Source organism: Silurus aristotelis, assembly GCF_946808225.1.
Source record: "Silurus aristotelis genome assembly, chromosome: 29".
In the NCBI taxonomy this organism is placed as follows: Eukaryota; Metazoa; Chordata; class Actinopteri; order Siluriformes; family Siluridae; genus Silurus; species Silurus aristotelis.
Genome location: NC_139602.1, coordinates 11,300,455 through 11,315,551, shown reverse-complemented (window position 1 = coordinate 11,315,551; position 15,097 = coordinate 11,300,455). Strand labels below are relative to the sequence as shown.

Below are 15,097 nucleotides of genomic sequence, written 5' to 3'. Positions count from 1 at the left end.
TTGCGCTCGCAAGCGCCCCTGCGAGAGTACGGCGCATGCGCCAGGTGAGTGAGGACTCGCGCATGCGCAGTGACATCTTTACACGTGCGACGATATAAAATATAATGATAATAATAATAATAAAAAAAATAACAACCCAAAAACTTTTAAAAGAAGTACATTTTTTTTTTAGCCCACAAACTACTTTTCTGAACGATTATTATGTCCGACTGCAGAACGAAAAACATTCACTTGGAGTTAATTGTAGTTTCAGATTTTATAAACTTCTTTTAAGAAACACATTATTGTGAATTAATTATAATTTTTTTTTTAAATAAGTTCACATTAGTATAATTGCTACATAAAATGAATAAGCATAACATCTATAATGGCATGATAATGATTGCTGTAAATTGATTATACATCATTAATAAATGAAATATAAAGATGAGGCTTTCTGATAATATATTATATATATAATAATATAATTAATAATTTGTGTACTTTGTGTATAACGATTGTTTTTACATTGTTCTTAGGCATCTTGCTGTGTGTGTGGCTTTGCAAAAGAAGCCCCAAGAAGGGACAATGTGCTGGAACCAAAGAACCACCTCAGCAGCACCAGCTCGAAGCTTTATCAGTCTTGGCAACAAGAGGAAGCAGTACTCAGAGCGGCGCATCATGGGGTTTGATCAGTTATATATTTATGATATTTACTGCGTATCGCACATCAACCACCCTATAAACGAATCCTTGGGTGTTCTTTGGCTTAGTGGAGTTTAAATGCTCTTGCACACGTCATCTCATCCTCCTTTTGTTTATGTCTATAAACTCAGGTGTATCTTAAATAGATTAGTTAATGTGAACCTTCAGTGATCGACTTCAATTAGCTGTTCAAGTACAAAAGTAATGGCACCCACTGTATACCTGTAAACATTGTTGAATCCAGTTCTAAATCTAGCACTGGGTCTGCACTTTTAGATCATGATTATGATTAGCACTTCTCCATAATTCTTTATTCCCAAATCTTTAAGAGCACAACCCCATAATTTTAATACTTTATATATAATCTTTTAACTAAAGCAGTTATCAGATATTTAAGTAGTACATTTAATGTTTATTTTGCTGATCAGATACTCGATGCAGGAGATGTACGACGTAGTAGCCAACGTGGACGATTACAAACACTTCGTCCCGTGGTGTAAAAAGTCCCAGACGATAATGAAGAGAGCGGGACATGCTAAAGCACAGCTGGAGGTGGGGTTTCCGCCGATGATGGAGAGGTACACCTCTATGATCACCAACGTTCGGCCGCATCTGGTCAAAGTAAGCCTTTAACCTCATCTATATCAAGCTATTTCAAAGTTGTGTTGATGTTCCTGTATTTTCACAATTTTTTTACATAAACTTTATCTGACTAGCTAGCAATGCCATTAGCTATGCCATTATGTCATTAAGATTTCTGCATAAGATCTACACTGACTCAAGCGCTAATCTAACACCCTAATTGAGCCATGCAGATGTGTTTGGCACATGGCACGCTTTTTGATTTTGGTTATTTTTAGCATTTTTTCTTACTTTTCTCTCTCCAGGCCGTTTGCTCTGATGGAAAACTTTTTAATCACTTAGAGACCATATGGAGGTTCAGCCCAGGTATTCCCGGATATCCCAGGACCTGCACTGTGGACTTTTCCGTAAGTGCCATAAGTAGTTGGAAACTTAACACTTTAAAAACATATATTGAACCGCAAGGACTCAAGGATATTGCATGATAAAATATAAGAACTAATTATCTCCTATATTGCATTATACAGTTCTTATGTCCTGCTTTGACACTTCATGCAGTAGATAGACATTACAAAGACAGCATGAGGACTTTACTTAAAGAGCCTACATCAGACCAGGGTTTCATGAATATAAAAACCAAAGTATCAGGCATGTTCCATGAACTCGATCCTTTCTAAAAAAATATATATATATATTTTCTCTTCTCTAGATCTCATTTGAGTTCCGCTCGGTCCTGCACTCGCAACTCGCCACTGTGTTCTTCGACGAGGTCGTGAAGCAGATGGTGGCGGCGTTTGAGAGCCGAGCTGGGAAACTGTACGGCCCTGAAACTCGCATTCCCAGAGAACTCATGTCCCATGAAGTGCATCAGACGTGAAACACGCATGGGCTCGCACACACAGCAGAAGATTTTAATTTTTATTCCATAGACCTCTTTAGGTTTTGAGGAGCATGTTCTGGTTTCTCAGAACTCTTCTCCTGGCATTATGATTGGTTAAAAATAGTAGGATCTCCCTATCATGAAATAATTTAGGTGCTCATTTAACTCAGTGATCTACTGTTACACTCTTAATGGTCCACCTGTTTTAATGTTAGTGATGTTAGAAGTCCAGGCTTTGGGTTGGGTTGTCGTACTGTCGAATGCCGTAGTTACTGTAAAATGTTCACTTTGAGCATGATGGTGAACGTGGGCGATACGACAAGGACATCATCTCACGATCTCAGGAGTATCATGATCATCTTTATCATGATTACAGAGTGTCATGTGATTGTATCGCCCAGCCCTGGACCATAGGCTATTAGAAAAAAAATTAAATATTGGCTTTGATTTCACAAAAACTCATTCTGTTCCTCCAAGTCTCGTTACGTCTCGTTAAGTTTGTGGATGTTTTGGTCACGCATGGAGAACATGATCAAATAATTGTACCGTATATATTTGTTTAGATGATTCAGGAGCCGATCCTGATTATTGGTTAATGCTTGAAATGATCAGTTATTACGAAGCGTCTCTAAGAAACACTTCATTTCCACAAGCGTCAACTGCGACTCCTAATCGGCTCATTCTAAACGTTCTTATTAATCTCTGAAAAGCAGTAAAGACTCAAACACTCGTTGTGAAAACATGTTTATAAAAAAAAAAAAAAAAAAAGACAAAAAATAAAAGGTCAGACAAGAGCATTACGTTGTACAAAACATAATGAAAAAAACGTAAGAAACTACGTGTGACCTTAAATATCAGAAAATGAAAATAAAACAGAAATCTAAACACAAGGTTTTCTATCCTGCGTACTCCTAATTTGATGCTGTGAGAATCATCAGGAGTAATTCCTCAGGACGGCTTCTTGGCTCACGACATACACAAAGTGTGTGGATGGTCACGTTTCCCCTCGAGGCAGTTTCAGTATCATGATTAGACCAGTATGTGTGTGTGCTGTGTTCACACACAAACGGCAAAAAAAACCAGATTCAATAAATGTACATCTGAAGCCTGTTTGAATAGAATCTGAAGTGTTTGATTGGTGCTAAAAGTTCAAATTTAATCCCACTGCACGTGGCATGATGTTAGAACGTGACGAGAGAGGTGCTGATGTTAAAGCTCATCGTGAGGTATCTTCAGAGCGTGGTCACATAGATCTGCACACACACAAAAAAAAAAAGACATCAAATTAGACCAGGGGGTTCTTATGGACACGATCTGCACCAATAAAACTGTTCTTGAATAAAAAAGTCAATCAGGTAAACAGACCCAGCAGACGAAAACCCATTGAACAAAAATCACCCCAGCAAACAAATGTCTACCAAACAATCAAAAGCTGACCGTCCAACGAAAGCCATCCCATCAAATTAAATCTCTAATCAAATGAATGCAATCCCATTGAACAAAAAACATCCTAAATCAAATTAATTGTATCCCAGCAAACGAAAGCCACCCCAATAAATGAAATCCATCCCACCAAACGAAAGCCACTCCACTGAATTAAAGTTCTCTTTTCAAAAAGAGTACCTGTGAGTGGCAAGCAAATAAAACCTGACACATCGAAGGAAACTTAACTCAATAAACTGAAAGCAGTGAAAGGAAGTTGACACAAGTTACAAACAAACAAACAAACAAACAAAATCACCCTAAACAAAAGCAGATACATAACAAACGAAAGAGTAGCTTCTGTGTAAAATCACGAGTCAATCAAGCAGGTTCATTAGCACACAGACACTTACTCTTAAATCTACCAAATATTCATCAAATTGAACAAAAGCAGTATAGAAGGTGCAGTGAGAAGTTCTGACCCGTTCTCTTGCTGCAGAGTTTGTCTTTAACGTTGTCGGTCTCGTGAGCGAAGAATTCGATGATTTCGTCCTCGTTCTGCTCCACGATGCTTTCACACTGCACGAGTTACACAACAACTAAATCAAACCGATTGTTTATATTTAATAACGAGATTCTGTGGGAACAAAACGAAAACTCCTTACAGCATACTTCAAGCCGGCCGAGACTCTCGAGTCGTAGGAGACGTTCGAGACGCCCTCAGACGCGCCTTCGCGTGCCATGAACCTCACGTACGTCTTACGATTCGTAGCAGGATCCAAGGATTCACCGTAATCCTTCATCTTCTCACACACCCCCTCCATCAGCTCCAGGAGATGACCTTCTGAACGCACAAACGGAACCTGAAACAACGACATCGAAGCCGATATGCACACGGAGACGAGACGAGACGAGGTGAAGGAAGAGAACCGAACCACGTGGAAGAAAGAAAGAAAGAAATAAAGAAGTGCGTTACTTCTTTAGTTGATTGGCTCCCATCCGGATTGATCCTGAACGAACCGGTTTGGATCATCTTCTTGGGGTCTACCTGTGCTATGGCCCATTCCATCTCATCCACCAACGCTCTGCATGCTGGTAACACACACACATATTGTCTCACACACCATCACACATATAAATCACACTTATTTTCACTTAACCAAATGAACCATATCACACACACACACACACACCTTTACACAATATACAATTCTATAGAGAGAAAAAGAGATGTGGGGGAGGAGGAGTGTGGATGCATCACACCGGTTTCTAAAGAACATTAGAACTTTTCTGAAAGCATCAATAGAATCAGTGTTTATATAAGTCTATACTAATTTATGGTTATTTTGGTGACCTTCTCCTCATCCGGCCCGAGCATCCACATCTATTTTCCCTGATCATCTCCCAGTTCTGCCTTCACTCCATCCTCATCTCCATCATCATCTCCACCATCAGCTTCTCACCTCCACACTTGATGTCCTGACTCTGCCTGGCTCCCTGCACCAGCACGGTGGAGAAGATCAGAACACAGGAGGAAAGGAAGAGGAAATCCAGCAGCTTCGCCATGATCACCTGGAGATCCTGAAACCACAAGAGTCCATCAGACATTCTCAACCAGGCACAAGCGAGCACGTGCAAACACACACACACTGAGAAAGCACACACTCGCATAAAAACTTACTTTTTTTTAATTCAATTCTCTGTCACACACACACGTTTCCACGCTGCACTTCCATCTCACACACACAAACGACTGATGACGTGACCAATCGTCCCGGAGCTGCCCAAACATCCGCCTGAACAAATCTCTCAAGGACCCCAAACACACACACACACCTCGCTTCATACTGACTTATTATAATAATAAATACTTTATGTATTTATAATAAAATCCTATATCGTCAACAATACGGTATTAAAATCGTATTATATATTTATACAAATAAAATATATTTTAAATAATTACCAAATTTCATTATTTTCTATCGCACCCTTCTCAAATCTCTATTAAATACTTATTATTTGACGACATATAAAATAGTACATGTATGAGGACAGTGTGACAGCAGTGAAGTGTGCAGGAGGAACGACAGACGAAGGTGAAGGTTGGACTGCATCAAGGATCGGCTCTGAGCCCTTTCCTGTTTGCAGTGTGATGGACGAGGTCAGACAGGAGTCTCCGTGGACTATGATGTTTGTGGATGATATTGTGATTTGTGGTGAGAGTAGGGAGCAGGTGGAGAAGATCCTGGAGAGGTGGAGGTACACGCTGGAGAGAACTGCAATAGAACTGCAACGCGTGATAGAGCCGCTGGAGGGCGCGCGTGTTCATGTAAATGGTGCTTAACGTGGTGCTAAATATATTAAATCGATAAATTACAGTTCGACGTTTGTTTTTGATTTGATGTTAATAATAAATGCATTTATTTTCTTTAAAAAAAAATAGGCATATAGTTTTAGTTTAAAAATGGTTCTTTTCAAACACACACACATACACACACACACACACACACACACACACAAAAGAAAATAGCAGACTGTAAGGATCTGCGCAGCCTTTCTGCGCAAACCGGGTGGAAGTTGAATAGCTCGAACTCTCCCGGGAAAAAAAACCCTCCCTCTAACCCGGACATTCCACTGTTCTGTCATAGTGGCTGAATAAAAGACTTTAATAACACGCGTAATAAGCGCGTTTTAAACATGTTTCGAGTCTGCACAAGAGCTGTTTTTATCCACGAGCAATGGATAGTGAACATCAACCTGCCATCAAGGTATTTCTGCTTTTCTGCTTGGGCTGTGCGTGTGGATGTGTATAGAGAAGGGAGAATGATGAAGCATTCAATAGCGTGAAACGTTCACTTGTGTTTACTAGTGCAGTGCGTTGTCTATTTATTTATTTATTTATTTATAGTCAGTAAATCAGAAACCTAAGCTGACACCTTGAGCATTGCTTGCTGAAGGATCAAGATTAAAACGATGGAGCATGTGTAGTTCGTTTTCATGTTTCTTTATTAATAATAATATTTGTCATTTGAATAATCAGCAAGTCAAATTTTACAAACTTTAATTCAGGACTTTGTAAAAATAAAAGTAAAACAGGAGCTTAATAAGAAAGCATAAGGATCAATACACATTCAAGCAATATGAACTTTAAAATAAATATACAAATTAAAAGCAAATCCTACAATTAAAGAATATTCTTACTGACTGATTGATTAATTGATTGATTGATTGATTGATTGGCATCTGTTTATCTTCTAGTCCCTACTCGACCTCACGGGTCAGACTGGGAGTTCTGCAGAAGGTGAATGAAAAGTGTGAGCGTTTCGTACAGAAGAGATTTCCTCGCTTTTCCATCCTTTACTACACCATGATGAAAGGTAAGACCAGGCCGGGGATTTGGCTTGGAAAGAGTCCTCAGGTTGACCTATGTGTGTGTGTGTGTGTGTGTGTGTGTGTGTGTGTGTGTGTGTATATATACAGGTGTGACATGACACATCAAGATATTACACCTTCATATTATTTTATATATAAATATTATACATAATGACCGTCTAGGATTGAAATCTCTACAGGTAAAGTTTTAACATCCTGGCTGTCTGTCTCACCTGTTTATCATCTCACCTTCAACCTGACTGAATGACTGAAAAATTAAAGACTTGAATTTTATAGTATACTTCATATACTTTTTGAGCTGAAAAGAGATCATATTTGCTGTAAATAAACAAATAAATAAAAAATAATATAATAAATAAATATATTCAGGGTTCAGGTGTGAATAGTGGATTGTGATTGGCTGAAGGAGTTCAGGTGTGAATAGTGGATTGTGATTGGCTGGAAGAAGTTCAGGTGTGAATAGTGGATTGTGATTGGCTGGAAGGAGTTCAGGTGTGAATAGTGGATTGTGATTGGCTGGAAGAAGTTCAGGTGTGAATAGTGGATTGTGATTGGCTGGAAGGAGTTCAGGAGTGAATAGTGGATTGTGATTGGCTGGAAGGAGTTCAGGTGTGAATAGTGGATTGTGATTGGCTGGAAGGAGTTCAGGTGTGAATAGTGGATTGTGATTGGCTGGAAGGAGTTCAGGTGTGAATAGTGGATTGTGATTGGCTGGAAGGAGTTCAGGTGTGAATAGTGGATTGTGATTGGCTGGAAGGAGTTCAGGTGTGAATAGTGGATTGTGATTGGCTGGAAGGAGTTCAGGTGTGAATAGTGGATTGTGATTGGCTGGAAGGAGTTCAGGTGTGAATAGTGGATTGTGATTGGCTGGAAGGAGTTCAGGTGTGAATAGTGGATTGTGATTGGCTGGAAGGAGTTCAGGTGTGAATAGTGGATTGTGATTGGCTGGAAGGAGTTCAGGTGTGAATAGTGGATTGTGATTGGCTGGAAGGAGTTCAGGTGTGAATAGTGGATTGTGATTGGCTGGAAGGAGTTAAGGTGTGAATAGTGGATTGTGATTGGCTGGAAGGAGTTCAGGTGTGAGTTCAGAGCGTTGAACGTGTAGTTTGCGTTTGTCAGTTGAATGTAAATGAATGTTCTGTTTATAAACACCTGTAACCATAGTAACATCCAGTTCCATCCAGAGTGAGATGGTGATTGTACACATTTCCCAATGACCTCACTGAGCTCCACTGAGGAGTTTTGCATGTGCTGGAACTTCTATTGTGAATACGAGGATCTTCATAAACGGCTCGTGGCACAAAATTTGACAGACTGAAGAAGAAAAGGTTTAAATGAGAAATAGGAGGAAAAACAGCAGGTGTTACTCCAACAGCTTCATTATTAGTAGAGACGCTGCACAGACACAAATATAATCTTCTGGCACTACTTTATCCGTGTGTGTGATTCGGAGCAGCAGAATTGCAGCTGAAGGAGTCGTATATAAACTGAATCATGAAAATGAAGTGATCAGTCAGACGTTTATAACAGCTGTAGATCCTCAATACTGAGAAGTGACCATGGTGTAATGTGATAATCCAGCGCTACCATCTCGCAGTCATCCTGGTTAACACTGATACTTCTCATGGAGATCTAACTCTCTGTACATCATGTCACAGACACGTCTGCAAGTTTATTGTACACTCGTGTGTTAAATGTCAGGATTTCGGCTCCTGTTGGAAGACGTGAAGGAGGTCAGCAGGATAAAGAAGACCCTGTGGATGGAGAATGTGCACTACAGAGAGCTCCCATATCGGGATATGAAGAGACTCATTCTGGTAAGTTCATGTTTCATCTGATATCAAGTGGAGATGTGTGTGAAGTTTTCTGCTCGAGTTTCTGATCAGAGTTCAGTGTTTGCTATTTGTGATTTCAGTTTCGACGTGACATGTTTAAAGCCGTTCCTCTGTTTGTGATCTCACTTCCTCCGTTCGCCATCGGCCTGGTCTTCATCCTGATGTGAGTTCGCTTTTTTGAAATATTCACTCTCATCTGTAGGCCGATTAATTAAGTGTGTGTGTGTGTGTGTGCGTGTGTGTGTGTGTGTGTGTGTGTGTGTGTGATTTGTACAGTATGTTACAGGTGTTTTTCCTCATGACTGATACTCCAAACTGAAATACTTTTTTCCCTCTCAAACATCAAACATCAACTTCTCCAGCGAACTCTGACACGTGTTAACACTGAGACGTGATCATTGTGTCCCTGTTTAAATAAGACTAAAAGTTTGTGGACACCTGACCATAAGATTGCTATGTGCTTCTTAGTGAACATCCCATTCCAATTTTAGTCTCCATTTGTTCTTATAATAAAATCCACTCTTCTAGGAAGATGTTCCACTAGATTTTGTGAAGATTTGTGTGTCCTTCAGCCACAAGTGTATTAATGAAGTCAGGTACTGCTGTAGGTAAGGAGGCGTGTTCATATTCATTATTTAATAGGGTATAGAGCTCTATAGCAGGAGATCTTTCACCAAATCCAACCCGTGAAAAGCAGATCTTCATGACTTTGTGCAGTCATGCTGGAACAGGTTTGGGTCAGGTGTCCAAATATTTTTGGCCATACCTTCTCGGGTAATTGTGGGTTTTTTTTTTTTTTTTTATTACAATATACATTTTTACATCATGTTTACAGTCTAAACCTTCAATGTTACGAAGAGAAGAAAATAAAAAGAAGAATTTTATACATAATGTACAAACATCAGCATTCTATTTAAAACAATAACATTGAAACACACACACACACACACACACACACACACACACACTCACACTAAAATTGGGTTAACTCACTGCTCACACTATCTATGGAGCTCACACCCACAATTCGTTATATGACACGCCTTCTGTTGTCTGTAGTCCACACACACACACACACACACACACACACACACACACACACACACACACACACCTTTGTTAGTTTCTTAAGAGATAATTGAACTTTAATGTCGAACTTTTTATACCGATTTCACCACTAGATGCCGCCAGTGTGCAAGTGTGTGTGTGTGTGTGTGTGTGTGTGTGTGTGTGTGTGTGTGTGTGTGTGTGTTGACTCAAAGATCTGACTCAGTAGACATCTCACTGGTTTTAATCTTTAATAAAAAATCATCTTATTGCTGCTCATTAAGGTTCGAGGGTCTTTTTCTCTCCAGGTGTTTATTTCCACGCCAGCTTTTGTTCCGACATTTCTGGACGCCGCAGCAGCAGAGAAAATTCCAGATGATCGACCACATAAAGCGTTCTCAGTGCCAGGCGAAGGTCCTGGATAGCTTGGTGATGAACGTTCCACGTGTGAGCGTGTGGCGTCAGAGGAGCCTTTTCAACCTGTGCTCCAAGGTTTCTAGACTGTTTCACTGTTTTCCTTTTTATTATTTAGCATTTACAAGAAAAGAGTTATTTGACCCATAAAATAAAGATATATTGCAGTATAAATAATGCATATGGTTGTAATTGGAAATGTAATTTACTGATGAAAGTATTTAATTCATAAACATTAGCATTTACGTTTATACTGCCGTATAAGGAGGCCGATGCGTGTCCTGAGAGTCGCATAGAATAGAGATTAACATGGCAGAGGTAGAGCTGTGACTTACTGGAGAAACAACAGGAAACGAACCTCTGGTTTTATTTCATGGTTTTTCTTGTTTTTGCACTACAAAGGCGTGTTCAACCTAAATGGTCTTTAATACTACGATGATGTCATGTGAACACATTTGCTGCTGATTGGATGAATTGGTGTTAAAGTTCACCGATTGTGAACGTGCAGGTACACAGCGAAGTGTCTGAGATGCTGCAGCAGAGCGTAATGTTTTATCTGTTCTGCAGGTTCAGGATGGGAATCACCCGAGAGTCTTTGAGGTCCATGCCGTACGGGACGTCTTCTTTAAATCATCTCCACTGGGAATGCAGTGTCTTACACCCCATCATCTGGTGAGTTCATCTGCACAGTTACAATCCGATGGTGAGATTAACGTCACCGTCAGCGTGCTTCAAAAGACAGTGTGTGTGAGATACTGCATCATATTGCTGTGATGTGGAGCACTGGATAGTGAAGATCTTCCTGCCATTAAGGTGATCTATGAGCGTAAAACACACCTTTTCTGCTTTCTGCTTGGGATGTGTGTGTGTTAGGGGTCAGGGGGAAGATGGAGTTTATTATTATTATTATTATTAAAACAAATCATTAAGAAACAGAATCTGAGCTCCTGGAATACAGAAGAAAAGGAAAAACATTAAGTCATATCTCTCATATATTTAGTCTTTCTTTCCCTTGTGTTTATTTTCCTCATGTTTTTTGTTCTTGATGTTTCGTCTGCCTGCTCTAGAGATTGTTAGGTTCTCAGCTCCCTATAATCGTGTGGTTTCCCAGTTTCCTGGTGCGGAGGCGGCTCACAACCAAAGCCGTGGACCTGCTGTATCTGGACCGCGCCCTGCAACGCCTCGGCATCGATCAGCTCACTGAGGAAGAAACAAGACAAGTATAAACATCAACTTATATTTCTGTAGAAACTTTTTTTGGGGGTTTTAGAGAAGTTTCGTCTCACATTGTCCTCTTGTGTGAAAAACGTGGCTCAGAATTCTTCTGCCTTTCTCATTGTATTAGAGGGAAAATCCTATAAATCACATCTTTACTGTACTGTGCAGCACGTTGAAATATTATGATGGATCTCAGACACTTTACTTTAAATGGGTACACCGACCTTATGATCAGTCACCCAGGGTCTTAACGTCTAAACCACTAGGGTTGCAAAATTCCAGGAATTTTCAAGACTGGAAACTTTTCATGGGAATGTGAATAATCTGGAATTTACAGAATTGCCTTAAAAAAATCTGATGAAAAAATGAAAACGATCAGATTAAATGCAATTTCCGTTGAATTTCTACCTTCATCAATCACAATCACACAGCACACCTACTGCAGCGTTACAGAGGATTGCATTTCCTACATCAAATATGACATCATTTCTTCAATTCTGCACACAAAATAATGTGGGGAAAAAAATTCATCTTAGCAAGCATTCACGAAATTTACATAAATATTACATACATTTAAAACTTACTGGTGTGTAAGCTGTTGTGAAAAAGAATTATACTGTATATGTGTATATATATATATATATATGTATATATATATATATATATATATATATATATATATATATATATATATATATATATATATTATATACATTTCCCAAAATTTATTCCAATAAATTTCCATGGAAAGTTTCTGTAAGGTTTCAGGATATTTACCTTAATACCAGGTTCCCGTTACTTCTCTTTCTTTTGCACTGAACAATTTACTTACACACGCCTGTTTAAATTTTCAGGTGGAAGGGAAACTCGTATAAATATCCTTGTAAATGAAAGTAATTATGTTGTTTTAAATTACGTAACTCATGAGAACACCAAATGGGACTTTTTGCTGTGTTTCCACACGGACGGTTTTAATTGCCGGATCTGTGCATCACGGCGGATTTTGGTGCTAATTTAAGACTTGGTGCATCCGTTTTTTTTTTTTTTTTTAGATCTGAGGGATAAAAGGGCGTTATGAATAAATGTGTGTTGCGTTGTTTTAATGTGACCTCTTTTATATTTATTTATGAAATATTCATTCATGAATTATTTATTCATTAATTACTCAAATTGATGCTGTTAAAATGAATTTGCGTTCACGTGTTATTAACGTGTTAATGTTGACACACCTACGCAGTATATATAGTATATAAACGCTACAGTAATATACATTGATTGCACTCGGAGCCTATTTTTATTTTATTTGAGAGTAATTATAATGTCCTGTGTTTAGGCGTGTGACCTCCGAGGGCTGAACTCCAGTCAGCTGACCTCCACTCAGTGTAAGGAGTGGCTTCATGAATGGCTGGAGCTCTCCGCTAAGGTCAAAGGTCAGGTGTATACGTGCTCCTTTACCTTTCAATGAAGGAGTCCAACCACAACTGTTTTAAAAATATGTTTGTAAATCGATTTGTAAACTGAGACACCTATTTTGGGTTCTAGAGAACATTCTGGTGTTTTCTAGAAAATCATGATGTTCCCTCAAACCCTGACTTTGATTTATAGATGAAAACACAGATTCTGCTGGTTTTTCTGAAGTGTTGTATTGTGTTGTGTTTTTCCTCCACAGAATCTGAAATCTCTTTGTTACTGCACAGTATGACGCTGCTGACGCTCAACTACCCACCGGTGACCAAGTGATCCGACTGCAGTCCTCAGCTCACGTCTTTATCCTCTTCAGTACCGTTTACACACCGGCCTCTCTTCCTTTCTCATCACACCATTCCAATCACATTCCTGTTTACGGCTCGCAAACAAACCAGTTCACGTTCAGGTCATAAAGTCTTCTGCATTAAGTGACTCACATCAGTTCCAATCTGTCCCGACATTATGCTCTGTTTATTTATTTGTGTTTTGTGTGGAAGAAATGTTCTAATAGCACTGATATTATCGGATATGTTCATATTTTGGCACTTGAATTCGATGTAATTAGAATGATTCCATTTTATATCTCAGCTCTGAAATGCCTGCAGTCTGTGATTGCAGTCGTTGTTCAGGTCGTTCCTTATTTCATCTCAGGTCTCTTTGGTTTTTATTTCCAATTGTTTTGTTATTAAAAAAAAAAAATTATTAGTCAATGTGTTTTTCTGGTTTTCTTCAGTGTATATTTATTGCCTGGTTTTGTCCCTCCTGCAGTGGATTCTCTTTATTATTGTCACTACTGAAGATTTCTAAACTATGAAAGTGCACATGTAGAATTATGTAGTAAACAAAAACGTGTAAAAACAAACAAAACATTTTATATTTTCGAATTCTTCAAAATGGTCACGTTTTGCTTTTTTGAAAGCTTTGCACACTCGTGGTATTTTGTTGTTCCGCCTCATGAGGTCGTCACCTTGAATGATTTTCCAGCAATCCTGAGAAGTTCTCAGAGGTATTTAGTGCTTGTTGGCTGCTTTTCCTTCACTCTCCTGTCCAACTCATCCCAATCCATCTCAACTGGATTTGAATGTTGTGATTGTGGAGGCCAGGTCATCTGATGCAGCTTTCCATCACTGGAGGTGTTTTTTTTGGAGTCATTGTCCTGTTGGAAAATAAATGATGGTTCCACTAAGTGCAAACCAGGTGAGATGTGCATGTCACTGCAAAATGTTGTGGTCACCATGCTGATTAGGTATGTCCCCAATTTAGACTATATCACCAACAATGTCACCAGCAAAGCACCTCCACACCTCCTCCTCCATGCTTCACCATGAGAACCAGACGTTCAGGAACCATCCTGTTAACCTCTGTACGTTTAACAGACATGGCAGGTTAAACCAAAAATCTAAAATTTGGACTCTTCAGACCAAAGGAAGGTTTTCCTTCACTGATATAATGTACATTCTTTGTGTTTGATTATCTTCTGCCTGTTGTTCTTCTAAAGTGAAGATTTCTTCACAAAATGAGAAGGTGTGGTCATAAATACATAAAGTACATGAGTTAAAAGATATTTAATAATATTACATGATTAACTTTCCTGTTACGTCGTTTCTCAGGAACAGTAATGATGTTCCTGGGTGGATTTGACCCAGGGCATGTGTAATTATCCAAAAGTGTCAGAAATCAAAACATCTCAATAAACATTGTTAATATCAATATTTTGACCTCACAGATCAGGGCTCAATGAGGATCAGTCACTTGTTTTTCATAAATATTTTAATGTACATTGGAAAAACCTACATATAAAATTAAATTTTTTATTTTTTATTTATTTTATTTATTTTAAATTTTTTTCTTTGTATGAGGTGATGAGAAATGAACATGAGAAAACCTCTTCTGTTCAGGGACACATTGACCCACTTGGCTTAAAATCAACACTAATGAGTCATTAGGAGGATCTGTACTGAATATCAACTTAAAGCACTGTTTTGAACCAGAAATAAACAAAATAACAACAAAATGTGTGTATATGTGAGTCTCCACAGCACACAAGTGAACACCATCAATGTTGTGATGCTGCAACACTGCAATTTATAGAAGCAGAAACACACAAAAATGAATAGGTGGAAATGAACCAGGTGCATATGTGTGCATTTAT

The 15,097-nt window shown here is 38.8% G+C and overlaps 3 protein-coding genes across 3 annotated transcripts in view; 2 read left to right on the top strand and 1 right to left on the bottom strand.

Annotated features, from left to right (window-relative positions):
* Positions 1–2,604, top strand: part of LOC310722774 (coenzyme Q-binding protein COQ10 homolog A, mitochondrial-like) — a 3,054-nt gene extending 450 nt beyond the window's left edge. Inside the window, exons 1-5 of the mRNA XM_083535445.1 lie at positions 1–44; positions 519–665; positions 1,113–1,305; positions 1,572–1,673; positions 1,976–2,604. The exon at positions 1–44 is cut by the window's left edge and continues 450 nt beyond it. Of these exons, the coding sequence (XP_083391571.1) occupies positions 1–44; positions 519–665; positions 1,113–1,305; positions 1,572–1,673; positions 1,976–2,143 (654 nt within the window). The 3' untranslated portion in view covers positions 2,144–2,604. The remainder of the gene's footprint in view (positions 45–518; positions 666–1,112; positions 1,306–1,571; positions 1,674–1,975) is intronic.
* Positions 2,605–2,877: 273 nt separating this feature from the next.
* Positions 2,878–5,379, bottom strand: cnpy2 (canopy FGF signaling regulator 2). Its single transcript, XM_083535446.1, has 6 exons — positions 5,250–5,379; positions 5,032–5,149; positions 4,545–4,660; positions 4,234–4,431; positions 4,051–4,147; positions 2,878–3,399 (listed from the first exon to the last, which is right to left on the bottom strand). Exons 2-6 carry the CDS (start codon positions 5,132–5,134, stop codon positions 3,356–3,358), a joined length of 558 nt encoding a protein of 185 aa, XP_083391572.1. The 5' UTR covers positions 5,135–5,149; positions 5,250–5,379; the 3' UTR covers positions 2,878–3,355.
* Positions 5,380–5,634: 255 nt separating this feature from the next.
* On the top strand, positions 5,635–14,655 carry LOC310722725 (LETM1 domain-containing protein 1-like). Its single transcript, XM_083535398.1, has 9 exons — positions 5,635–6,339; positions 6,830–6,948; positions 8,666–8,781; positions 8,880–8,962; positions 10,155–10,338; positions 10,828–10,932; positions 11,328–11,480; positions 12,812–12,908; positions 13,148–14,655. The coding sequence occupies exons 1-9, from the start codon at positions 6,269–6,271 to the stop codon at positions 13,216–13,218; spliced, it is 999 nt and encodes a 332-aa protein (XP_083391524.1). The 5' UTR covers positions 5,635–6,268; the 3' UTR covers positions 13,219–14,655.
* Positions 14,656–15,097: the final 442 nt, after the last annotated feature.

Bases quoted from the DNA above. Each gene is read 5' to 3' on its own strand.
- LOC310722725 (XM_083535398.1), top strand. From the start codon at position 6,269: ATGTTTCGAGTCTGCACAAGAGCTGTTTTTATCCACGAGCAATGGATA. The intron at 6,340-6,829 runs GTATTTCTGCTT...TTTATCTTCTAG, and splicing joins AACATCAACCTGCCATCAAG to TCCCTACTCGACCTCACGGG. The intron at 6,949-8,665 runs GTAAGACCAGGC...GTTAAATGTCAG, and splicing joins TTACTACACCATGATGAAAG to GATTTCGGCTCCTGTTGGAA.
- cnpy2 (XM_083535446.1), bottom strand. From the start codon at position 5,134: ATGGCGAAGCTGCTGGATTTCCTCTTCCTTTCCTCCTGTGTTCTGATC. The intron at 4,432-4,544 runs GTAACGCACTTC...TCGTTGTTTCAG, and splicing joins GGAGCCAATCAACTAAAGAA to GTTCCGTTTGTGCGTTCAGA. The intron at 4,148-4,233 runs GTAAGGAGTTTT...TAACTCGTGCAG, and splicing joins CGGCCGGCTTGAAGTATGCT to TGTGAAAGCATCGTGGAGCA.